This window comes from Pectinophora gossypiella, chromosome 9, assembly GCF_024362695.1.
Source record: "Pectinophora gossypiella chromosome 9, ilPecGoss1.1, whole genome shotgun sequence".
NCBI classification, from domain to species: domain Eukaryota; kingdom Metazoa; phylum Arthropoda; class Insecta; order Lepidoptera; family Gelechiidae; genus Pectinophora; species Pectinophora gossypiella.
This window is the reverse complement of record NC_065412.1, coordinates 5,213,286-5,240,010: the sequence shown is the minus strand read 5'-3', so window position 1 is coordinate 5,240,010 and position 26,725 is coordinate 5,213,286. Positions and strand designations below refer to the sequence as shown.

Here is a 26,725-nt window from a genome sequence, read left to right as displayed (position 1 = left end):
ACTTCTAACGAATTATGTATAATAAAATGTTTAATTATTTATTAAAAATTGAGATAAATATAATAATCACACTTTTATATACTAAGTACGTGTTCTTTTAAAACATTTCAAACTATGCGCATTAACTTTCCCGCCGTAAAATGGTGCATAAAATGGCGGGAAAGTTTTTTAAAGCTTGGAAATAAATTGAAAAATAGTTTCCGTGAAAATAGATTACGATGCTCATAGCGATAAGTAGTACTGCATTTACCTGACCATCATGATTGGAAAAAAATAAGTTACTTATAGTAAAAAAAATATATTTTAAAGGCATTCACATTTTTTCGTGATAAACTGCCAGCAATTAAGAATAAAAAAAATAGGCATCAATTTCTAATAAAAAAGATTACAATCGAGATCAAAATTAAATTAAATCTCCTTGCAAAATATGGCCACAATTTTTCTAAAAATATTTTAATGGCATTCGGAATTTTTCTTCTTGTTATCAATTGCCAGCTTAAGAATATTTTTTAAATATTTTTTAATGGTTACTAAAAATACAAAATAGGTCGAAGCGGACAATTTTTCGATTCTTTTTAAGTAAACTTTGTACCTATTTAATACTTACATTTACGATTCCTTTGAACTAGTGGGCTTGCAGGGATGCGTTCCCTGGACCTCCTTATCTGCTTACCGCCTTCTGACTCCAAAGTCTTGTTGGCTGAATTACCGTCTGTATTTTCTGTTAGGACGAAAAACATTCACTAGGCTTTAGACTAGAATTTGGCGGTGCTTTTTTACTTTAAATATTATAATTAGGATTTGTCTAATATGTATTAGTTAAGTTCTCTGCAGTAGATAACTCCAGCGAATAAAGTAAACACTTCGCTACTATTCAATCCCCCTAAAACCAGCTGTCTACTTTATTTGCACGGGTTATAGCAACTTACTTCGGAACAGCAAGGCAGGCTGATCAGCAATCTCGTCATCGAAGAAATCTTTCCCGTCGGAGAGTGACAGCTCTCCGGAGGCGTGTGTGGGGGTGCCCGGGGAGTCTGGGGTTAGGTTCTTGCTGGCTTCACCATTGTCGGCCACACTGCGGATTTCACTGTTGAGGAGACAGGAAGTTGAGAATGAAAGAAATGGCACTGATGGGATCAAAAGTAGGTACCTACTAGTGATGGTACATACGCTTGTCTAGAGATTAATAACTGTACGACACAGAAAAAAAAGTATTAAGTTTGAATTAATCGCACGAAGTATACAAGCATTACTCTGCTTGCAATTAATTGCATTTTAATGTAGTTGCAATATCGAAGGTGTAGCTAAGAAATAAATCGTGACGGTTATAGATTCACAAAGAGAGAATTTAAATCGAAAAAAAATTGACTCGGACGGGACCCGGCGGTGTAATGGTTAACACGCTCGTCCCGGCTTGACAAGAGCTACGGGTTCAAATCCCGTTCGCGTCACATTTCTTTTTAGATTTAAATTTTCTCTTTGTGAGTAAGCACGGGTAGTGCTATAAAAACAAAAGTCATGGTTATAGATTGGTGAAAGAAAGTTTGTGCAAAACTTTGCACTTAACAACCAGCCCACCCACACAATGTTCTTACATTTATATGTGTATGTTAAACCTTTATAGGGCATAAGCAAAATCAGTATGACGGTTGTAACCACCTCACAAGGTTTACCTTAAGGCCTACATTTCTTATAAGCTTCTATTGATAGTCGACCTTATGATTAAAATGAGTAGTCCCTAAACGAGCGCAAGCAACAAAAGAAACCACCAAAGTGAAGTTGGCCACGTGTCCATACTACAGTGCGAAAAAAAGGTGGTTACATTTGTATCTACCGTCTCATAAGCGTTTACGACACCGGAAAGGTGAGTGTTTCTCGTAATTAATTACAATTATTTTTGGTAAAATGCATTTTTTACTAGTTTTTATGTTAATCAGTAAATACTACAATTATCTAGCTTCAATTTCCTATATAAATCTTAGTCTAGACTTGTGCCTGTGAAGTAAAAAAACAATTTTAATTTCAGAAGTAGCTAGAAACGATATTTAGGTTAGAATTTGAACAAGTGCAGAAATTCGATTTTCATTTTTTTTATTTAAGTAATTAGTGTTATTACTGTCAACTTTTGCAAAATTAAATAATCACTTTTTAAAATTAAACACTTACTTTATTTAGATTTTTATGGACAAAGATGATATTTGATGCCTAAGTAAAGGTATGGAGGCCAGTGAGGTTTGTGCAATAAGTGAAATTTAAATATTTTTTTCTACTCCTCTACTTTAATCTGGCATTTAAATAACCAAAAAGTCTAATATAAGTACATACATAATTAAACTCTTTGAAAAAGTGTACGCTCTATGGCCTATAAAAGCATTGTTTACAAAGTGTAACTGTACTATAATGTCGCCAAAAAAGCATTGTTGTTGTTTTTTTTTTTTTTTGACCTGGAAACTGGCACCTTTACTTTGTTTGGTGCCATAGATATACTATAAAAAAAGTATACATTTGCCGCCATTTTCCCGCGCGTTGGAAAATATTTTTTATAAATAAAATTTTTCTTTGTATAATTTTTGTTTCATTTAAAATTACGTCGTCGTAGAAAAAGTATTGTATGCAACGTTGTATAACTAGGTCAAAAAATGCTCGTGGCGTCTCTTATTGCGATGTTCGCCAAGGCTCACATCGCAACTCACGCCACTCGCATTTTTTGACCCTTCTTATACAACTGTTGCATAAAATACTATTTTATATTGTGGTTTTTTCGCTTGTTTTAGATGCGTATACCAGTGTTAGATTTAGAAAAACTGCCCTACGAGGATTACATCGATATATCAAAAATAAATTCTGATGTTGGTGGAGACTCAGACACTGATGATGTTTTGCCACTCAATATTCTTTCGAGAAAATTGGCAACTGCTAACAATGTTTTGGGCACGTCTCCACTTAACCCTTAAGCAGGCCGCGGACATATGTGTCCCACATTGATTTTTCGATGCTGTAGCCAGGTTTTGGCAATAAAGAGTCCACAATCTGTCAAAATTTAATCGTAAATATATACTCTATGGTTCCGAATTTTCAAACTTTGTGTATCCGAACGTAAGTGACACTGACAGCCATTCGAGTTTCGTCTGTCCGTTAGAGACGTGTTTTTGAGTGACTGTGGTGGTTTTATACAGATTATGGCGAAACAAAGAAAGCTAAGTCGTGCAATTTTTTGATATGTTAGAGATTTTGAATTTTCCTAACAGGATTTGCATTATTTCTAGTTGATTTCTTGCTAAATTGTCTAAAACAAGGCAAATAATAATGTGGGGAACATGTGACCAAAGCCTGTTGAGTCGAACTTATTTGTGGGAGCTATATATCCTTTGCCTGTTCAAATCACCAATTTTTTTATACTAGCCTTTGCACCCGACGTTACTTGTGTTTTTTTTAAACATATTTGTTTTACTAAAAACTACGCATCATTTCGATTACACACAAATTTATTATGATTATGTTATACACAAATTATACTAAATTCGGGATTCATAATAAAATGTGAAATAAATGGGATTTATAATAAAAAGTATTTGATTTACTTACCACATAATAACCTCTATAAATATAAAAAAAATAATACAATTATTTTTAAATTAAATTATTTATAAATAAATAATTAAATAAGTAATAGCAATTACAATTTAAAATAATAATGATCTAGTAATCAAACACTAGAATTATGAACAGACAAACATTCGACATTTATATATAGCTATCACATAAAGGATAGTCTCTATCCAGGCAATGGGATTATGTTTTCCCACATTTTTTTTCAGGACTTTCAGTGTTTTTTTTCTGAATGTGTTGATAAGGAATCATACAGGCCGCTATTCAAAGCCTAAATCCATATATAACACTTTATTTCTTACAGCAGTTCTTCGGGGCCTGTTTAAGGGTTAATTTGCCGGCTGCAGCTCCAATCGTTAGTGGTGACTCCGCGATACCGATATCACCAGGTTTATCACCACCACCGATGCCACCAATACTACCGAGCCGATGAAGAGGACGTGTTCGCACTAGAGGTGGCATTCAAAGAAAAACGCGAGGGCGATAGCTTTTTCGAGCACGAGGTTCTGTAAGACCACCTGGAAATGTTGGAAGAGGAGTCATGGCAGATTGTGCTGTTCTACCAACTGATGATGATGTGGATACTATCATCACAGATCATATAATACTAACGTACAGATGCCTCACGTCATACAACGAAACTGTGCCGTTCTAACTCGGGCAATTCTTCGGGCTATTTTTAGTTCTAATAAATGACCACTAGATGCCGCTAAAACGCCCCTTTTTTAGCGGCATCTAGTGGTCATTTATTGATGGGATCGAACGAATCGAGCGACATCTAGTGAAATTTCAGCTTACTGAGTGCAAGTTATTGCAAGCACAATATATTTACTTAGAGTTAGAGTAAAATTAAGATAATAGATGGCGCAAACGGATTTTTTTTTCTCAACGTTGACATGTTAGTATTATAATCTGTGACAATGATCTGTGACATTGTCAAGGTGACAGTTGTTAGTTGACATACGATTATATCTGATGTTTGGTGGGCAAAGAATACAAGGTCTTTGTTTGGTGGGGTTTATTGATTACGTCTTCATTTTGTATTGGCAAAAATATATCTCCAACTCCTGTAAGTATCTAATTAGTTACTAAAACTGGAAGATAATTAAAAACATAGCTAAGGTCCTACCTAGAACGCAATCGTCCCTTATCATCCCGGGCGTGTCGTAAACCCGACTGAGGAGAACCTTTATGAAAGACAAGTCTTTTCTAGCATGATGAAACATTACATTGGACCACCGGTTAAGCACCTGAGGACTTTGTATAAAGTGCTTCCAAATTGGTCTCTGCTTACTCGTGGCTCTGCCCAGCCTAATCGGGATTACAGGCGTGAGTATAAGTATGTATGTAGTAGATACTTTTTTGTGTAGCTGTCACCTATCTATGGTACAAATCATAATATACTGTTTGTTGAAAAAAAGTTAAATAAGTCTAGTTAGGCAGTGAGCGTGTTGTGAATTTAAGCCTGTAATTTATTTCAGATCTCTAAAGACGATGATAACCATTATGAAGAATGACATGCAAAGGCTATTTGAACCACATATCAACAATTTTCTGACCATGACCAAGTGATGAATATGATACAAGTCTACCTCATGAAAGCCACACTACTTTTCAAAGAAAAATATTTTCTTTGGAGTTGTAGGTATTATAGTGAAAACTTAATCCTGACTTCTGTTCTGCATAAATGAGAATCGCACTATGCCAGGTATGTATGCTTAAATTATTATCCCATTAACCCATTTCTTTGAGCCCGAATATCTAAATGTTCAATAAAGTAGATAAATTTCAAACTCATCGGATTATATGCGTAATAGGTCATCCATGTGTCTAAATGTAAAAAATAGAGCCTACTATTACTACTCATTGGTATATGAGAGTATTAACTCACACTTACTCTCCTTCTCAGGGCGGACAGAGCAGAGTTTTGGCACACAAGTTTTGTCATACATTGCAATATACCTACTATTATTATATAGTCACTATTACTCTAATATAAAATAGGTCATAATGGTAGACTTGTTTGCATCTCAAACGATGAACCCGGTTCAAACCCTGGTACCAGACTTGCATTAATTTAATTTAAACAGTTCACATCTAGCACAGTTGGCCTGACCATTATAGGTAGCGATACAGCCTATCGTTAGCCTAACGGAAAGCTCGTGAGGTGCGTGTGCTTAGTTCATCTTGTGATGAATGTTACTTTGACTACCTCAATGGGATGCAAGATCTTGCTTATGTTATGTTATTATATTATCTGTGATACATAGATAAACTAATGTCTATAATACCTAATGGGTGGTAGAAATGTTTTGTTCTGAATATCATTGCCGATCAAAATTAATGTGCTCTTTTAATAACTATTATATTTTCATTTGTAGGTAACAAAATATAGCGAGTACCCTGGTTGAGTCAAGATAATATAAAATAAGTGGAAAGATAATGTGGCCCAAGTAGTAAAGGAAAGGATGTGCAAACAGCCGAATGTGAATCTGGCAATAATGTGCCTGTTTAAATGAGTTTTAGTTGAGTACCAAATAGTTACCTAGGTTTTCCTGGGAAAAACACTGATCCAGCTTTTCTGATTCAACTGAGTTTGTGTATGGTTTTGAATAAATAACTAAACAATAGAAATGTGTCTTTTTTATTTTACTATCCCCTTTCCATTACATAGATAGATATCATTTAAAGTAACTATAAATAATTAATTGTTCATTACAATTTATATAAAAGTAGTATTAGTATATTATAATTAAGATACCTACTTGATTATTAAAATTAACAAATTTAATGAAGTTGGATTTTTTTTTAATGACTAGAATGAAAATACAATAAATATTCAATTAAACTACTTCTTTAATTCAAAAGGTATTACATTTTGTTATTGTTAGATACAATACTAATTTCTTTTTTAACACTTTGCATTTTGGCGTGTCTTCAGTAATTGACAACCGTCTTCTCTTCGGCGTGTTGCACTGGTATGCTAATGCTGGCGGCTCCACGAGCTCTTCAAGTTCGCAGTCGCGAAGCCGTTTATTTTTGTACACCTTTTTCGGTGTCAGTACTTTAAAAGTACCTGATGAACCTAAAACGAAAAATAGTATGTATTAAATAATGTCGTGAATCTTATCTTCTTATCGTGGGTGGAATACCAGCCTCATCAACCCTAGTGTCAGGGTTATGATTGAGTCGCCAAAGGCCCCAAAAGATGAATGTAAAGCAAAGTTGTTGGAGATAACAATACCTAACATAAAGGAAGAAAAGGGCAATTATAACATTCATTAAAGTAGGTAGGTAACTAACGTATTAACGTAGCCATTTTATAAATATTAAAATGTGTATGATATATAACACTGCCCGATCCTGATGCCCGAGCCCGCGATCTCGACGCATCGCGTTTGGGTAGTTTAATAACCGCTATAATATATACCTATAAGCTACGAATAAATAATAAGTCAGGAAGAGTAACAACGCTCACAATTTGACGCCACTAAAATGTACACTGAGTGGGCGGGGCTTAAAATGACTACTCGCACCTACTTCAATCTGCCTCGCGCCGTCACTAACGTATGTCATTGCTCGATTTATGCTATATTTCTATGGAAAAAACAGTGAAATATTATGTGAAATGTCGTCATGTGTAGTTACTTGGTGTAGGAAACGAAAAAAGCGCAGCAAAAAGATAATTGGAATAACTTATCATCGGTAAATATAACATTTCTGTTCTCGTAAACACATTGTACTTTGATCCGCATTATTCAAGAAGTTCCTAGCTTAATATTCAGATAGGTAAATTATAATTTTTAATACTATGCAGTCAAGTAATATTATCAATTTCCAGCAAAATATAAGTTTTTCAGTTATTTAGTCTTGTCGAAATTTCCTTTTTTTATTTTCCCCAAAAATGAAAACCAACTGCAAAAATGGATAAAAGCAGTTCGTTACGAAAGAAGATAGGATGATCGGCTTCCATCCTATTCCAGTAAATAATAAGTAACATTGTAATTATATTTATATATCATCCAAGTAAAAAATTAAAGTATTGAATAGTTGTTTTTACTAAATACCAATTAATTCAAAACACAAAACATGCAATATAATAATACTACTTGAATACATAATTCAGCAACACGCCTCATCCGAAATACAAAACACTAAAAATTATTAAATCCACCGTTAGTTTCGTCCATTTTTTACTTATACTCATCCATGCATTGCATAACAACATCCTTGATTTGAGAACCCCGGAAACACACGCACCAACCTCTATTGTGGTTGCTATTGATAACCAATCACAGCGCTTGTCGCAATGAAGCGCGTCACGGAATCGCTACTGATTGGTTTTATGGATTTACGATCTTTTAGAATGTCGTGGGGCCAATATTTCGCCGGCGTTTGTTCATAGTTACTCTTCCTGACTTATTATTTATTCGTAGCCTATAAGCCCTGTAAGCGCGGTGCACTGTTTTGTACAAGATTGTAAACAACTACGTCTCAATTCCGTGTGTCGAGCAACTATAGACTTTATGTCATTATAAAGATAAGATCCATTCTAGCTTGTTGCGTTGCGCGAGGTCACGTGTTATTACGATTGTAGGTAAGTAGGTAGGGGACCGTTCAAGTATTACGTAAGCACCAAGGGGGGGTGGGGGGGCTTCTCTGTTTTGCTTATTTTGGATGACATGGGGGGCGGGGGGGTCTAGATGATGATTACGTCATCGTTAGTTATTCAAGTTCTTTCGGGGATTCCCGCAAATAATACATATGCGTAGGCACTCGCTTTGAGAACTGATTAGGGGAATTACCGCGCATTAGGGAAATTACCGTGCGCTATTCACTTGTCTAATAATTCGCTCTCGTGCCGGCCGGCTGCAAGTGCGCATCTATCAGTATTGTTTTGTTTGGATTCTAAACGTATTGTAAGCATTGAAAGTTATCATTTGTGTTTATGTTGATGCAATTAGCCAAAGTTTAACGTTTTAATTATTTAAATTTAAATATCTTATTAGAATGTCATATCATATAGACAAATCCAAGTTATACCAAAAACTGTTCGAAAGTTTTAAAAAATCTCATACTGGGACAAAAGTGCAAAATGTACAAAAGTTAGTTAACGAAGTTTGGCGAAATTATAAATTACAAGCAAAGACAGATAAGGAACTAGATATTATTGTATCTAAGAGAATCGAAGAAGAATTGCAAGCGGCGACTAAAAATAAATCCAATCTGCTTCATAAACAAAGTTTCTCTTTACGTTCTGTAACAATTAAAACGATTTATGAGTAAAAAATATGATGGCCTATCTCAAAGTAAAAAGGTAAATGATTGATATTTTATTTCTTAAGATCGACTCCGGCAATTGGTCACAAAATACACGGTGTTTTCAATATCTGTATGTGAAGGGTTTCTGTGGGGAATAGCTTTCAATAATATTTAAACGCTGGTTTTATTAAATACGATGAATTTATGTAGCTTAATAAGAGAATATCCAGCAGAACTCTTAGAAATTTTTCATTTTTAGGCAACGTCTTCTACCAGTAAACCTGCAGAAAAAACACAAATTATACAGCCATTTTCTAACATTGAAAAACAGAAAGAAGATAAAATTAAAACCGGCAATGAATCACAAGAGCAATGCGAAAATAATGATAATGCAGATAAACAAAGAGCAAAACCTTCTCAAGAAGCTTTGAAAAATAAAATTACTCTACTCGAAAAAAATCTGAACGCTTTGTATTCTGCCAGAGATACTATGCCAAATTGCGCTGAAGTTGATAAACAGATCATTAAGTTGCGCGAGGAACTAAAAACAGCAAAAAATACTTTAAACAGGAAGATTCAAAACGTAGTTGCCCAGAAGAAACACAGGGATGGTATGAAAAGAAAGTTAGAAGATATTTGTCAGGAAAATCCTGAAATAAAAAGAAGACTATCTCTGAGGGATTCAGTAGGACATCCTAAACCTGAAAGAGAGTCGCTGCTCGTCGTGCTAATGAACTGATGTGCATTATTCAAAATTTAGAGCACCAAGATGTTGAATGGCTCGATGAGAGTGACATTCCAAAATCGGATGAAAATGAGCAGACTCACAACACTGAGCAGCAATCCAATGTCATCGATAACTTAGAATCATGGATTCAGGTTTCATGGACTGAAGACTGTTAATGTGTTCCGAAAATATTCTTTATGTTAGTTATGTTCTTTATTATTCTACATTTTTTGTCATTTACTCTATGTGTATCAGTTAAACCTAATATTTCCATGAATTTTCCTATTTTAAAAATAACAATATAAAAAAACATTTATTACTAAAAATGTTTACGTAAGCATAGGGGGAGGGAGTAAGTGCTTTGCTTATTTTTGATGACAAGGGGGGCGGGGGGGTAAAAAATGGTAAGAAATCTGCTTACGTAATACTTGAAAGGCCCCTTAGGCAGGTACCTACCTACTGGCTGAGTCGCGCAAACGCAAATGATAGGTACGTACGATGCGATGCGATGCGTAGTAGGTACCTAGGTATGTAGGTAAATCTGCCTGTATGTTTGTTACCCCTTCAGGCTTAAACAACTGGTTACGTTATGGTAGGTTACATTACCTACCCATCTACGACAATCGCCGTCTGCGTAAAGTTGAAAGCGAAAAGCTACTTTTCTACCTATAGCTACCTAACTTACCTAGGTAGATACTTACCTATTAAGGTATTATAAACTGCTTATATACGTCCCACTGCTGGGCACAGGCCTCCCCTCAATCAACCGGAGGGGGTATGGAGCATATTCCACCACGTTGCTCCACTGCGGGTTGGTGGAGGTGTTTTTACGGCTAATAGCCGGGACCAACGGCTTAACGTGCCTTCCGAAGCACGGAATCATCTTACTTTTTCGGACAATCAGGTGATTCAAGCCTGAAAAGTCCTTACCAAACAAAGGACAGTCTCACAAAGTGATTTCGACAATGTCCCCATCGGGAATCGAACCCGGACCTCCAGATCTTGAGCCTATCGCTCTAACCACTAGACCACGGAGGCTGTCAATTTGTCATTAAGGTATTAAGTAGGTATTATAGATAGTAGGTAGGTATCTTGGTATAGGTACAATAAAGTAATATTTTACGTCTTTAATTATTTTAAACCCTACAATTTATGTTAATACGGCTTTATTATAGTTTAGTTACTGAAAATGGTTCGGAATCGAGACGTCTATAGGCACCTATCGAACCTATCTATCATCACAGCCCGGACACTTCATACAAACAACCTATCCCCTACTTTAAACATTTAACTAGGTAGGTAGGTACCTACATTAACTTGTCTACATCTAAGTAGTAGGTAAGTTGTAATTAGCTAGGTACCTAACATTTCAAAAAAACTCAAGGTCGGTAGGTATCATTCATGTAGGTAATAACTCACTATCACTATACTAAAACCCAATATTATGTAGATATTCAAGCAATAGGTAGGTACCTAACCTACAATAAAAATTTGATTGTATTTGTATTAATTCAGTGGTAGGTAAGTACCTACCTACCCAATTGTAGGTAATAACTTGACAAATTAATTGTGCTTACCTGGTGAGGAAGTGCTTGAGCGATTTTGAACGTCTTGAGTCTGATATGGTTCTGGAACTGCACTTCTCTGGAGTCTTTTTCTATGACCAGTCTCATTTCGTACATACTTGATATTGAAATGGTCAATGCATAAATACCTTGACCGCAAATTTTCTGCAGGCAAGTGGGCAATGTTCATATTACCTACAAGAAAAGAATATAATTTTCAATAAAACATAAATAGCCTATAGATGTTCCACTGCTGGATCGTCTCTACCCTCAAATAACAGGAGGTAATCGTTTTGGTGGTAGCCCGGACCAACTATATAATTTCTGAAGCAAAGCTTACTCTTACTCTTTCGGACAATTAAGTGACTTAGTCCGCAATGTCATAACTAAACAAAGATTAATGGTTGGATCATGGTAGTGGTTCCCTGGAAGAAATTGCTTAAACAGGCCTCCCATGTGTACTGTAGTAGGTATGTTGCATAAATTTTTGTATGTTCTAACTGTTTGTGATCATTAAAAATATTTGATTTGTGATGAATAATCTCACAAAGTAATTTTGATAATATCAGAAACAGTACCCGGACCTCCAGATCATAAGCCTAATGTTCTAATCAATAATACACAGAGGCAGAATCTACTAAAACAGCAACTTTTGACATGTCTTATTAAGTTCTTGTAGGTACCTACCTATACATAATGTATGTATAGATTGTTACCTGCTGAAAGGTGGTCAGGTGTGAGCGAGACCGAGATACTAGGTATACCTCATTTGGGTTCCTGGCTTCTGTACATAGTCCCGATGTGTGAAATTGGTACAAAACTGTAGGTTTGGTAGATAGTAGTTTATCTTAGGTATCTATTAAGACTGTATAAGAAGAAATAAATTAATGTTTTATTTTTATTTATTTTCATCTTAAATTAAAAGTAAATGTGTAAGTAGATATCTGGGGGGGCCAAAATGGCTACATCAAAGCAATTCATCTAAGAAAGCAATATTGCTATTTGACATTTGTTTGCATCGCACACTTACTTTTATATGCACAAATGTGAAACTTCAATATTGCTTTCTTAGATGAATTGCTTCGATGTGGCTATTTTAACCGCCCTGGTCTATAAAATGTTCAATAAAACAGTCCAAAATTCAGCAATAATTATGTACTTGATTGACTTTTTTTAACTTTTGTCCCTTTTATTCCACAGTTCACTTGGAAATATAAATCCATCGCATACAGTATTGGTATATAGTAGGTACTTTACAAGTTTTTGACTATTCCAGTGCTTTAGTAGTTATAGCAATTGGTTCAGAATCTGGAGGCCCTGAGTTCCCAGTAAGAATATGTTAAAAATCACTAATTATGATTTTCAAGTTTGATTAGTATATCTATATGCCATGCTAAATTACCCAATTGTACAAAAGTTAATTTAATAATTCCAAATTGACATTGAGCACAATACCTAATTATATTATGTTCTTCAGACAGAAAAAACTGTTATACTACTCTAAACTGTTGATCTCAGCTTGAGTTTAAGTATTACATTAATTATGGTAAGCTAAATGATAAATGGTGACAAATGATAAACCGATTAGGTACCAAAATAATAGTCTAGCAAGTAGGGGGAGTGGCAATAACTTTCCCACCATGTTAATTAGGTATTTCTTTTTATTTTATTCCAGTTTTGATTGTCATTGATTCTATCAAATTGTTTGTTTGATAACTTTTTGCAGTTTAATATTAAAAATAAATAAAAGTAAACATTTAACTACTTACCGCAATTCTCAAGCCATACTTTTAGGCGGTTGACGTCATCCCACGGAAAACGGAACATTGACTTCTGTTCCGAAGAATTTGTACAATTATAATAAGAACAATTGTGTGCAGTCATTTTTTATAACCACTGTTCCTGTGCCGCTACGTGAAAGCAGGTTTCATGAAGCCAAATCAAAGTCCGATTTCAGTCCAGGGTCAGTTTGTAAACCACAATACACAAAACGTAGAAGGCGCGTTCGACTCGTAATTCAAACGAAAACAAACATTTTCAAACATAGGTAGGTTACTAACCTACCTACGTTATTTGAAAGTTGCGTTTTTTTTGTTCTCAAATTTAGTTTTAAATGATATTTATAGGTGGTTATATTTTTTTTTTAAATTTGATATTGTATCTCCTATAATTTATGAGAATTACAACTAAACATTTAATTAATTCAATAAAATGTATTTTGCAAATAAACACAAACTTTTAAAAACGTAATATTTTATTATCTGTGGCAAAGCTAGATCGATGTTGCAATAATTAACGATAGATGGCGCAACTTTAAGCAAGCTTCTTACACATAATTATAGATGGCGTTAATAAAAACAAGAACGTTCAACCCCTCAACAAGCTCCATACTCGACGTAGTTCCGACGTAAATCCGCTAGAGTAACCACTAAATTTAAAAATATAAAAATCTCCATTAAATGCCAATATCTTTGATTAACTTTTGGTTGGAGTATAACTTTTAAATTATAAAACATAATTTTAGTGCCTATTTATCGATTATTGGCTTTTAAAGAAACTTTAATTACAAATCGGTACTATTAGCGTCATCTATTGAAATTTTTTTGAACAATGTTTCCTAATGTTCGCGATGAGAACCCATGCTATCATGCATATCAGTGGGGATTTAGACTACTAATTTGAGACTGTTGTCAAATGTTGAAATAGTATTTTATTGTGTTTATTCCATTGTGATTTCTAAGAGTTAAACTTTTGATTAAGACTTTTATTTATCAACGTGTAATATTAAATTTTGAAAGTCTTTAGTACATTTATAGGATTGTTCCTAAACATTGTGACTCCTAAGAGTTTAGACTGTTGAATTTTTATGATTATAAAAAAATTAAGTTACTGAAGGTATTTTGAAGAGTTTTATGTTTTTTGTTTTTATTTTGAATACCTAGTATGCCTTTTTGATTAATATTAAAGTTATACTATTTTGATCACTTCCAAGTTTTATTATAAAAATTATTCCCTAAACGGTCATGGTTACATATGAAACCACCAATTTTTTTCCCTAAACGGGCATGGCTACATACGTAACCTCCCCCTACAGCCTAATCTAAATAAATAAATTTAAAAATATCGGACTATTTCCAATCCTTAGGGACCCCATAACCCATGCCGACACAAAAAAATCAAATTCTTCAAAAAAAATTCTCTGACCTATAAAGGGTTAAACTTACATAATTTCCTTCACAGGCTGCAAAATCTCGCCGTCAACCCGATCTTCAGGTTCTGGCGAACGGGTCTTAGTATTTGCAGTTTGATATGCTGAGCTGGAGACAGTTGGCTCCCTTTCCACATGTAGGTCATTATTCGAGTCACTGGTGCTGGTGGAAGATATGAGGCTGTCTGCTGGCGAGGTTTCGTCATCTAGAAGACTCTGAGTGGAGGTTTCGAGGGCTGACATGTCAAACTTAGACTCCTCGAGGGTTAAAGTCAGGTTGTGGTGATCGCCGCTTTGGTTGGTGCAGGTACTCGTTGTGCTGTAGTTGGAGCTGGTCATTGACCCTGAGAAAGAAATTGGGAGGCTATATCAATACAAGCGAAAAATAAAACAATTGAAGAAGTAAGTACTATAGTTTTGGGTGATTAAAACAATTTGTACATTATTTTGTTCGATAGTTTCGATTCGACTTGCAAACGGAGTAAAAGCATCATCACATCACTAGCGCTATCCCGTTTTTACGGAGTCCGCTTATGTATCCTGTCTAGGTTCAGCTTTTTAACAGAAGCGACAGCCAATTTGGCCTTCCAACCAGAAAGGAAAACCAGTCCAATTCTTGAAGACAGAAGTAAATTTTAAATTGTCCAAATTTATTATCTCAACATTAACAATAGAATTTTCAAAAATACCCATGGAAACTGACCCATCATAGTTCCACGTAAAGAATCATGCTGGCTTAATGTAAGAGACTTCATGAGTAGCGGGTGTGGCACGGGAGGCTCGTCTAGGATAACGATAGTCTTCTTGGGCACCTCCACCGCCTTCGGAATCTCCACTAGGGGAGGCTTCTGGTTCTCCTTGCTGTCCATCTTCGACTTCTCATCCTCGCAGCTGGACACACTTAGAGCGAGGGAGACGTCGTCTTGGGACCTGGGGGGCAACAACTTTATGAACAACTACTGCTTTTATACTGTTCAGGTAAGTCTGAATATAACGAAGTTAGTTAGTTCATCAGTGTAGTTATTATTTTGCTACTAAGTCTAGCAACATTGGAGAATAATGAATCATAATTTTCACCAGTATTATACAGGGTCATTGCTTCGGCTACTGTAGACTCTTAGGGACCTATCTTTTCTCAATATACAACTGCATCTATTTTGTTGGTGGCGCCACCGTAGTGTCCTAGTGAGATAGGGTCCTTAAACTTTAGCAACAACATGAAGCGTGGCTCTCCTCCCTGTGGCACGACGGACTCGGCTCCTTGCAGATTCTCTCACCAACTCGGCGCTCGGTAACGTGAGAAGTGTCGCACAAAAACCCCTTTTGAACCAGCCATCGGAAGTGAAACTACAAAAGATGAAGGTACCTGGTAGCCATAGCTTCCCCAGCCGCGTGGCTCTGCCAGGCGCTGCTGTTGCCAAAGTGGCTCTCCTCGCTCTTGCACGACGGACTTGACTCCTTACTGGAGCTCACTGTGGCCGGAGACATCACGCCGCTCGATGACTTGATGAACGAATTCTGGAATGGTTAAATGCAGTTTATTGAAATATTCTCCAAAAGTCAATAAAACACCCAGGATTATTTATTGAATTTGAATTTTATACATAAATCAAAGATTAGTGGATTCTTCTTGATATGTTAATTCGTATCTGACAATAGTTGATTTCTGGTGCACCGATTCTACTCATCCATCCATTAAAACAGTTCTGAATATGACTTGCCTGTTTGTTCAATAACTCAGGCTGCGCTCTATCCAAGACGAACTTCTCTTCGTCTTTATACTCCAAGCTGGTTTGAATCCTACTGGGCCTAGTTCTAGTGCGGTATCGTTCCAGGGTGGACATAGGTGACTGACGGGGTTGTTCCACTGGAGTAGGCTTGGGGAGGATGGGAGAAGGGGCTCGGTAGGTGGGCACAGGGGGGTCGTACTCCGGAGACGGCTGCTCGTCGAATGAGCTCGGTAGCTTCGGCAGGGGTATCACTGCATGGCCTGTTACTACTGCTTCATCTGGAAAGAAGGACGAATTGAGTCAGTACCTATTGGGTACAAGTAAGTCTGCCGCACCATTAAGTATTATAATGTAAAACATCACTGCTTAAGCAATCAAGGCAACCATTCTATGCTGAGTGAACATCCACATCTATAATAAACCCGTACCCATAATATCCAAGTCTGCAACTTGCAGTTCCCTCAGGTGGAAGGAGTGCGTGCCACGCATGACCATCTCGAGGTTGCGCGGGCGTCGGCGCGAACGTGGGGATCCCTCGCCGGCCTCCCCGCCTGTCCACACGCCCGAGTCGGTCGATACTGCGGACCCTGCTCCTAGGAAGAAGAGTCTTGTGATATGTTTGTGAAGAGCTGTAGTTCTAAAAAGGCCACATTTTTGCACTTACCGTAGCAAGCATATAGTCGTTACATGAGACATGTCAGGAGCCTATGATGGCGCATAATAATAATGACACCACACGATAGAAAAAGAAGAGCTAACTTTAACTATTCTAGTTCGAGAGCGACGGTTTCAACGCAACTTTAAACAGTTTTAATTGTCTGCGAAATTCTACCAAGTCAATAATGATAATTGATTAGCAGTTTTAAGGAGAAATTAACAATTGTACAGAATTAGATACCTTACCTATACAAGCAAGGAAAGAAACCGAAGCAGGTAAGTATGTACAGATGGTAATACATAAACAGATAGGCAGTGGTGCAGATTCCGTTACACACCATCTAAGTTTAAGTTATACCTGTCATTTTCTTATCCGCCGAAAAGGAAAGGGACGGGTAATCGATAGGCATAAAATTTATAGAATACACGTAAATTTTAGGCAGAAATTTAAAAAGCCCTATTCAAAATTTTATACAGGCCAATAACCCCACAGAATTAAGTTGACAGCATACGTCAAACGGATTGCGTATGAGCGAGATATCTACCTATTTTATAGGCCCGGGTTTTTCCTTTATAAGGCGAATAAGGAAATATTATAACTATATATAACTTTTAATAGTTTACGAAAGTAGTAAACATTCCACTACTGGAAGTCGAATACCTGCTCAGGATTTTAATAACCTTGCTAATTATACGAGGAAGTATAAATTAGTCTAACCGATTCCGACATAACGTATTATTACAATTACTTTTAGTCAACTCTCTAACTATAATAACATAGATACGTAGGTAGTTATTTATGAATTAAGAGCATTACATAGCTAATTATTTTATGTAATCTTCTTCTATCGTGGGTTGTGAGGTAGTTTACCAATCCTATCAACCGTGTGGGTTGATTTTATTTCAATATAACTTGATTGGAACATACGGATGAGAGAGTGGTAGGACCATCATTATTAACCTGCACTGGAAAGCTTGGTGGTGTATGCTCCATATACCACTTTTAATTGAATAAGGGGAGGTTTCCCAGCAGCGGGACGAATATATGGTATTTATGTAGGTATATTATGTGTGAAACGAGCTGTGCCCTGTCTGACAAATGAGATAGTCGAACATCCGCGTTGCTATTTTTGTGATTGTTTCGTGAAAATTTTATATAATGTTATTGTCTTGTTTCTGTGTGTGGCGTCCTTTTATTATAAACTATTTATATTCTATTTTTATTCTATAGTAAGATTATGATTGCCTGCTATTACCCCAATTTCTAACTCGGACTGATTAAATAGTAGAAGCATCATCGATATCTGGCTCTTTTTTCTTTTTATGTAAGATTTTTTTATTATGAGAATAAAGCTTCTCTTCTTGCTAAGCTTCCAAACACGTACCTATCAAGTAAAAACTCAAGAAATAAGTAGGCATCTCCGAACTCTTTCCTCTTTCGTTTCCTCTAGTTATCCTAATAATCCTGTAGGAACTTATTACTTATTATTAGTAAGTAATAAAGAACTCGAAGTACTTCCGTGTAAACTGTGATACAATATTATTATATTGACGATTTTATTTTAAGTTTTTTTTTAAGTACGTACCTTCCCTCCAACCATCGGAACCGACAGCTTTCCTGGTATTGTTCACCACCTGAGAACAAACATGGCCATTTAGACACATTTCACTTCCACTTCACTTCACAACCTTCAAACAATTATATAACTTATTGAAACTAAGAATATAAGTTGACCATTGTTCATCTATCCAAAGCGCATTTCTTGAACTGAGTTCAGAGGGCAGGAACCCTTTATGCCCGATACCCGATGTCGAAATGTCGTAGTCGATGTTAGTTAGTTAACCGTTTAAAAATAACCGAACTTCCCTATACGCTAGAGCTACGTCTTAAGACGAATCTCAAGATACACAATTTCTATGAATCGTATAGGTAAATGCATATGCAATTTCGTAGCAAAATGTGTATATTTACCTTTAAGGAATTTGGTGTGCACGAGAGACGAGTTTAATAAAATAAAAAGAAAAAGGTAAAAAAGTAGACATGCCAAATCGAAAAGTTGTTTTGTTTTTCTCTACCCAAAATAACAAGCTAACAATTGAAATTGATTTTAGTTAGTAATAAGTAGGTACTTACTTAGATCGTAATTATAAAATCCTCGTTATAAAAATTGCAACTGATCTTTTTGTGGCTTTAAAACACGTCATGTCACGGTTTAAGACGAAGGAAAAGTGCCCGTATAATGAGTTTTTTGGTTAATTAAGATGTAAATACTGAACGCATGAGCATATGCATGAGCTGCTCTTACATTTAGCTAGCTTAAATGAAAGTTTATTTACTTCATTATACATTAACCAATGTATCGCGTGAGTTCATTTATAAAAGTAATAATTTTGAAAAATAAACATTTTCCTTCTCGATTTTTCTTCGTCGTTTTTGTTAATCTGTTACCTATTATAATCGACGAATCTGCAGTGCACGGTAAAACTTTTTTAGTTTGTGATGTACTGTACTAAACATGATAATGTACTTTGCAATTGTTTATAATAACAAAAAAAAATACCCCACTGAAATAAACTATTAATTGCTATACCTAAAATGAAACGACGCTAGTGTACCTAATGGGTTCGTTTGGACAAGGTCAGACGACGAAGTTACGTATGTTTCTGATTATTTGACAAATTATATTCTGTTATAATTATTTTTGCTTGTTATATGCAAATTAAAATTAATATTTTTCGTAAATAAAATAAGGAAATCAATTACCAAAATTTAGGAGGAATCTTAAACAAATATCCAACCTCTTTTATTCAATATTACATAAGTACCTAGAGACAGTGACATGCAGTAAAAAGTTTTTATGAAAAGCAGGAAATAAAAAAGGAAAACTACAAATATATCTTCGCATCTACAACCTCATGTGTATCCGCCATCGGATGCACCGTGCAGTGATATTTTCAGCACTCGACACTCGACATCGGAACGGAACCGTAGCTCTGAAATAAACGCCGTTGACCTACTTCCGCCACCGAAGGAAAAATCCACGTTTGTCATTTTAAAAGAGTCCACTTTCCAATGCTTGTTTTCGGCGTCGTATTGTGACGTAATTCTCGAATTCTTTCGTCGTTTGTGACGTAACAGTTTGACTACCAAAATATTATTGTGCTTGACAAAACATGCAACTATTTTGTTTTAGATTCGTTTTGATTAAAATTTACTAAATTAAATAGAGATTAATTGAAACTGTTTCTATTTTTCATTAGATTGTGGGCTATTTATCTTAAAAGTTTAGTTTAATAGATTATACTTAGGTACTATTGTTTCTGACTTCTTTATAGTGCGGATAGTTAGCTAGGAGATACATTTCGATTGACATCTTGAAACTTATTTACATTATTGGTAATGCTCTCATCAGGGGGGTAAATGTGATTCATCTAAAAAGCAATATTGCTATTTGACAGTTCTTGAAACTGCTTTTTAACCCCCCAGGACACAATTCCAAAGAAACACGCTTTCAAATAGACACACATGACAACAGCTAAACAATACCTTTAAAAAAGAAAGTGACAGACTAGGACTGTCCAAGTCCGTGAACTCCAGAGGGCCTAGGCAATAAAGCTAGCCAAGATGCCAAGATCGATTAACGCAGCGCTTTCAATCAAGCAACGCTTAGTCGAATGAAAATGTATATCGAACTGACGCTAGCTATTAAAATATCAGGGGATGTTTATTCCATACATATTTATTCTAATTGCTTTTCTGTTCGGCTATTAGTGTTTAAGCGATTATAACTTGGTTAAGCCTTTGACAGCATACCTGTTTAGCAGTTTTAGCGTCAATATTCTTGACAGATGGGTACTGCGGCCGCGGCAGCTGGTTGGTCTGGAAGGTATACTTCCCAGGAGGCTTCTGGATTTCGCTGGGCACCCGCGTGGCTGATGTGCCGCGGACCTGGCTGCCGGCCTTCGGTCTGACATCCGGCTGGAATAAACGTTCAAAACGCTAAATTGAGGAGATCACACAATGTAACTCACTTTATCCCTATCTTAAAGATGTCGCTTCCTTTCTAATGTAGTAATAAAGCGTCTGGGCATTCCGTATGTACCGTTCAGGAAAATTATCTATGTTAGGTTAGGACGAAAAATCCCGGCCTGGAACCCTTCCGGTACGCCGACTCTGTAAGCAATGAGCTTGAGTGGCTGCAACGACTTCAATCTTTGCACATCTTCCATGAAGGAAAAAATATAGGTAACTCACTCAGAGAAATATGTCAGTAGTAAGTCAATTCAGAAGTCAATTTTACAGGTAATAGTTTGTAGTGAACCTGACTTACTTTATAAACTTAATTATGTTAGTCGATTCTACACGCAATGGGCTCACACGCTAGGTTTGATGAAGTTTTAATCGGTAGGTTCACCTTCATTTGTTGGAAATAACATTAAGTTATGTAATCAGACACCAGGTTTGTGGGTGGCAACCACGGAATAGAAGAAAGAGGTTGGAAGGGCCAAGTGAGCGCGAAACTCGCGACATACATAACATATAACATAAACTGCCTATACACGTCCCACTGCTGGGCACAGGCCTCCCCTCAATCAACCGGAGGGGGTATGGAGCATACTCCACCACGCTGCTCCACTGCGGGTTGGTGGAGGTGTTTTTACGGCTAATAGCCGGGACCAACGGCTTAACGTGCCCTCCGAAGCACGGAATCATCTTACTTTTTCGGACAATCAGGTGATTCAAGCCTGAAAAGTCCTTACCAAACAAAGGACAGTCTCACAAAGTGATTTCGACAATGTCCCCATCGGGAATCGAACCCGGACCTCCAGATCGTGAGCCTAACGCTCTAACCACTAGACCACGGAGGCTGTCATACAGGTATGGGAAAATAGTTCATTCATACTCTGTAAAGTTATAATATCTGAAAGAAGAATCTTCTCACCTGTACAGCGTACTGTTGTGGCTGGTAAGTGAGGATGACTGTCTGCTTGGTGACGGTCTTGGGGACCCCTGAGGCTCCCACCACGGTGGCACTACCCGTGGATGACACCTGGGTAGCTGTTAGACCCAACTGGTTGTTGTACTGTGGATTTGTACTTTTCTTATCTGAAATGGACAGGAAACACGTTCAAATTATCAGTCAGTCGTGTAATATACCTAACCAGTATAATACAGTAGAGATTGAGAATTTCTTCCGAGCATTAATCGGTGGTAGCCCAGTAAGCAGGACGAATGCTTGGCTCTCACTGTGAGGATACAGGTTCGAATCCCAGCGCGGGACTAAACCAACGATTTTGAAATCTGTTTACGAACTCATGTTTGGATAATATTATCATATTACGAGTGGTGAAGAAACACATTACGAGGAAAGCCATATTCCTGGGTATTGGGCTGGATTAACCTTCGCGTTTTGGAAGGTCAGACAGTCAGTCATTTCTGTTTAAAACTGGACTTGTCAAATTATCAGAATAGGCATAGAATAAGGAATACGTATAGAACAGCAACTCTCCGCTCCCCACCAGCGGCTGAGCTAGTTTTCCTCATCCCCCCTCGGGCTTACTTTAATCTTCAATCGTATTGGCGTCAGACGTCACACATACCGATGCGCGTGTACGTTAACGTCAATGTATGAAATGTCAGGGGTGTGGAATAGGTAAGCGGACCCTATGAAAACGGGATAATGCAAGGGAAATGATAATGACTGATGCGATAACTCGGCTAATCCCAAATCAATAGAGTTGACGTAATAAAACCGCTTATGACGTCAAACTTATAAGTTCGGTCTCGCAAACAACATCTATGTACGCTCGAAATGTGCCCGTTCAGTAGTGACGTCACGTTTATTCCTTATTCTATGGTCACGTTTAAAATACTCACCTAAAGCGTTATTGTTTATGGCGGTTTCCTTCTCCTTGCCGGTGGTGAAGGCAGGCTCTGCTGTCGCGCTCACGTCGCCCACGCGCGCAGTCTTGCTGTGCGGCTGCCTGAAACCAAACCTACACAATAAAACAACATAAACATTGTACTGTCATACCTTATCGTGTGCTTTGGAGAGTTCAATGTGATAGTGATGTATGCTTAGACTGAACAAGGCTGTTACTTGGTACGTACCCAATGTAGGTATTAGTTATACATTATACATATGTGAGTTAGGTGTATTACTCATGAACTCCAGAAACAGGAATCGGATATAATAATATCATTCTGTTTGCATCATACCTAGTTCTCGTAGCATAGTTCCTGTCACAAAAGCAACAGCAATGACGGAAAGTTGATAAACGCCTTTATAAAAATAAAAGCAACTACGCAAAAGAGTGGCATGGCTATATTACAGCTTTAAGGCGTTGCGCCCAAGGAATTTTCGATTACGAACTTTGCGAAGTATTTTTATCAGTTTCCTGTTAAACTTTTGCAATCAAATTAAGGTCAATTAATAAGTATATTACGTCAACCCAAATAAATACCTAAAGCTTAAGTAAAATTCGAATGGAATAACATTATACTTAATTCTTTCAATAGGTAATTGAATTGACGATATAAGTTTGGATTCTGATAGATTTTAAAAGAGACTAAATAGTAATGTACCTGAATGTTATGTTTAATGCCTAGAGAAACGGGTATATTATTTAGTAGTCTGCTACCAAATTGAAAGTAAGTAGGTAGACTATGATAACTGTAGCAAAATACGCCTATTTTAAAAGAAGCTAGTGTGTTACCTGTTGGTTCGGAGCGGTTGCGCGGCGGTCTCCTTGCGCGGGCGCGCGAGCGGAGTCGACCTGCCCGACAGTACCTCCTCTGCACGAAGGTCCTCCGACGACCCTGCTAAGAAAAAAAACATATCTCTAATACTCCGACTAAAATTCGTTGATGCTATGTCATTTGGCAATGTTTATATGGCTGGGAAGAAATGATAAATATGTATTATCTTGAACATGAAAAATCAAGGGTGCCTAACAAAGGAGCTTTCTCCAAATACATGAAACGTCTACTTGCTGTTGGTATAGGCAGAGATTTTTCCAGAATATAAAAACATAAGATCACGATTTACTTCCTGTTTTGATAGGCAGAGACCATCGACTAGGTATAATAGGAACATTTTCGTTAAGTAAGCAGATACATTGTACGAACCGTGGGCTATCTGCCAAAACAAGTGAGTATAACGCAGATTGGTGAATTCTTTTACGACGTGACCTTACGATGGCAGACATACCTAAGTATAATAAAGATACATATGTGAACGGAATCCTGAAGCCTGGATGCCTAAATCGGTAGCCATATAATTACGAGTACCTACCAGTTAGCTAAATTATCAACTGCATTATCTAACGACCTACGTGGTTCAGTGGTTGAGCGTTGGGCTCACGAACCGGAGGCCTCGGGTTCGATTCCTGGTGGGGACATATCACAAAAAATACTTTGCGGTCCCTAGTTTGGTTAGGACATTACTGGCTGATCACCAGATTGTCCGAAAGTAAGAAGATCCGTGTTTCGGAAGGCACGTTAAGCCGTTGGTCCCGGTTACTACTTACTGATGTGCTTAAGTAAGTAGTCGTTACATGAGCCATGTCTGGGGGGGGAGGAGAGCTTTGGCGGCTCAATAGTAACCCTGACACCGGGGTTGATGAGGTTGGTAATCCACCTCACAACCCACACGATAGAAGAATAACTGCATTAAATGTATATTGCTTCCAGACATAATTATAAAATAATGGCTCTGTGCCTCGAGTCATTGTTATGTAAATATTATCATTACCTACTTATATAAATAGGTGACGCAATGTCTAGCAAACCAGTAAGTCAAGGTTACATTCTAGGTCCTATTAACGTCATGTCTTTACAATGATAGACGGATACTTTAAACATTTCAGTTCCTTTTCGCGGTTATTTGGTATTGACATAGCAAAGAACCCTGGCCTTTTTTTGGTGGACTGAGGCACCTATGTATATTTATATTTCTTCTTCTTCTCTTTTTCTTCTTGCACAATTACTTACACAATTGATGTTGTTAACTAGTGTAATTATTGTGTAGTAGTAGTTATCACGTGCTCAGCGGTGGCGGTAAACATCGCGAGGAAACCCACATTCCCGAGAAATGCATTTTCGGAGGTATGTGTCCTAACCTGAATTGGGTTTTCCTTTTGCGGGTTGGAAGGTCAGATAGGCAGTCGCTTTTGTAAAAAACCGTACCTGTCAAATCTTTAGGTTAGGTAAGCTAACCCTGTGAAAATAAAGGGATAATGCTAAAAAGGAGATGATGTTAAATTGTGTAAGTAAATGTATGTGTATTGTGGTTTGTTCGCAATAAACGTTTTTATTATTATTTTTATACTTATTTATTTATTGGAATCGTTCTCTATAGCATATTTGCGACATGTATAGAGTTTGACTGACACGTTGCCCAACTGGGCACCTTCAGGCCTGTTGTCTTAAACGTTGTACCGGGTGAGAGCCTTCAGCGCTCCCTATTTGTCCCGCCAAGTAGTTAATGCCATAAGTCACGTCAAAAAAAACATAGATTGACTCGTACTTATTTAACTTTGGTTATTTTTTCAAAGGCAATTTTCTCACGGCACCGCACGTGCGCACGACGAAGCGGTTGTTGGTGAAGCGGTCAGCAAGTTTGCATTGACTTGTATTGCACGTAATCCGCCGCCTATGTCTATAATAACGCGTAGCCGCGCGGTGCTCCGTTACAAATATATAAGTACATCTCTACCGCGTCGTGTGAGAATCGCCAAAATTGTCATCAGACTGATTGATTCAAGGGCGAATCCGGGGGGACGGGTTATGGGTCATGGGTGGCCACTGCAATTTTATCAAATTCAGAATCAGAATCATTTAATTCAATGTAATTATCATGGATCAACTTGTTGAAGGTCAATACCTATAACATTTTTGAATTTACGTCATTTCGCAAGGTGTTATGGATGAGGAGAAGAAATGACAAGAAACTGCAACAGCAACACATCTTTTAAAAACCAATGAGGGTATATATTCTCTACGAGGATAGGCTATTTGTGACCCTGCGGCCTGGTGACCCCCTTCATTAATTGCTCTTGGATTGATTTTCATTAATTTTGAACTAGCATGGAAAAGTATATTGGTTGACGAAAGGAAACCCGTGCCTTTCAAACCTAGTGCGATTATTCAGTGTCTGTTTATGCACGTAAAGTGTCATTACGTACACATTTATAAAGCATTCTTAAACGAGATAATTGGAAATTCGTAAATTGCATTGTTAATCGGTAGAACATTGTCTCTTGCGGCCTTTACTTTTGTGTTAAAGACAAAAGGCTCTTTGTCTTCAACCTCCGGATGTGCAGGAACTTGAATCTAATAAAATACCGAGTTTGTTTAAAACACAAGTACAACCAGCATTATTGAATGTTGTCGATTCTGATGTCTCGATTCGCGCTGATTATAGCGCTATCTACCTTAGTTAGCGAGTATCGAAATACGCATATAGAGGTATATAGGTGCTAATTCCTGTAAATACCATCTAATTTTATTTTAAGTTATATCTGTCATTTTCTTATCCGCCGAAAAGGAAAGGGACGGGTAATCGACAAGCATACGACAAGCATAAAATTTATGGAACACACGTCAATTTTAAGCACAAATCTAAACCAACCGTCTAAAAATTTTACGTCAGTCAATAACCCGACACATTAATTTACTCATTCTTCCTAAAATTAAGAGCTGTGAATCATCCGTCCCTTTCCTTTTCGACGGATATGAAAATGACGGAAATAACTTAAAATAAAATTAGGCGGTGTCTCCAGGAATCGGGGCCGTTATAAAATTTAAATATATGATTGCCCTGTTCAGAGAACGGGCGACTTACATCGTAAGGTCACTGGTTCGAATCCTAAACCACTGAAATCGAATTTATGACTTTGAATTCATCATAATTGATATCACGTGGCTTCTAGCAATTTGTGCCCGGTTAATGACAATAGGCTCGCC

The 26,725-nt window shown here is 37.0% G+C and overlaps 2 protein-coding genes across 11 annotated transcripts in view; both read right to left on the bottom strand.

The window, feature by feature from the left end:
• Positions 1–26,725, bottom strand: part of LOC126369855 (uncharacterized) — a 117,758-nt gene that overhangs the window by 32,418 nt on the left and 58,615 nt on the right. For 5 of the 10 annotated variants that reach the window (XR_007566773.1, XM_050014427.1, XM_050014434.1 and 2 more), the window contains 12 exons: positions 23,476–23,581; positions 22,637–22,755; positions 21,702–21,865; positions 20,573–20,737; positions 18,345–18,393; positions 16,530–16,694; positions 16,093–16,379; positions 15,738–15,889; positions 15,075–15,301; positions 14,388–14,715; positions 930–1,087; positions 608–721 (listed from right to left, as the gene is read on the bottom strand). Coding sequence is in view for 9 of the 10 variants with exons in the window: in XM_050014427.1 (XP_049870384.1) it covers positions 608–721; positions 930–1,087; positions 14,388–14,715; positions 15,075–15,301; positions 15,738–15,889; positions 16,093–16,379; positions 16,530–16,694; positions 18,345–18,393; positions 20,573–20,737; positions 21,702–21,865; positions 22,637–22,755; positions 23,476–23,581 (2,034 nt within the window). In the remaining variant the exon portion in view is untranslated. The remainder of the gene's footprint in view (positions 1–607; positions 722–929; positions 1,088–14,387; positions 14,716–15,074; positions 15,302–15,737; positions 15,890–16,092; positions 16,380–16,529; positions 16,695–18,344; positions 18,394–20,572; positions 20,738–21,701; positions 21,866–22,636; positions 22,756–23,475; positions 23,582–26,725) is intronic. The other 5 variants (XM_050014428.1, XM_050014436.1, XM_050014429.1 and 2 more) reach the window with 4 other exon arrangements.
• Positions 6,446–13,806, bottom strand: LOC126369891 (uncharacterized). Its single transcript, XM_050014493.1, has 3 exons — positions 12,933–13,806; positions 11,176–11,358; positions 6,446–6,694 (listed from the first exon to the last, which is right to left on the bottom strand). The coding sequence occupies exons 1-3, from the start codon at positions 13,045–13,047 to the stop codon at positions 6,471–6,473; spliced, it is 522 nt and encodes a 173-aa protein (XP_049870450.1). The 5' UTR covers positions 13,048–13,806; the 3' UTR covers positions 6,446–6,470.

What these genes read in the sequence shown, in the direction of transcription:
- LOC126369891 (XM_050014493.1), bottom strand. Translation starts at nt 13,047, where the DNA reads ATGACTGCACACAATTGTTCTTATTATAATTGTACAAATTCTTCGGAA. An exon ending in AGTATGGCTTGAGAATTGCG is followed by an intron (nt 11,359 to 12,932) that starts GTAAGTAGTTAA and finishes CTTTTCTTGTAG; the next exon opens with GTAATATGAACATTGCCCAC. An exon ending in CTCAAGCACTTCCTCACCAG is followed by an intron (nt 6,695 to 11,175) that starts GTAAGCACAATT and finishes TTTTCGTTTTAG; the next exon opens with GTTCATCAGGTACTTTTAAA.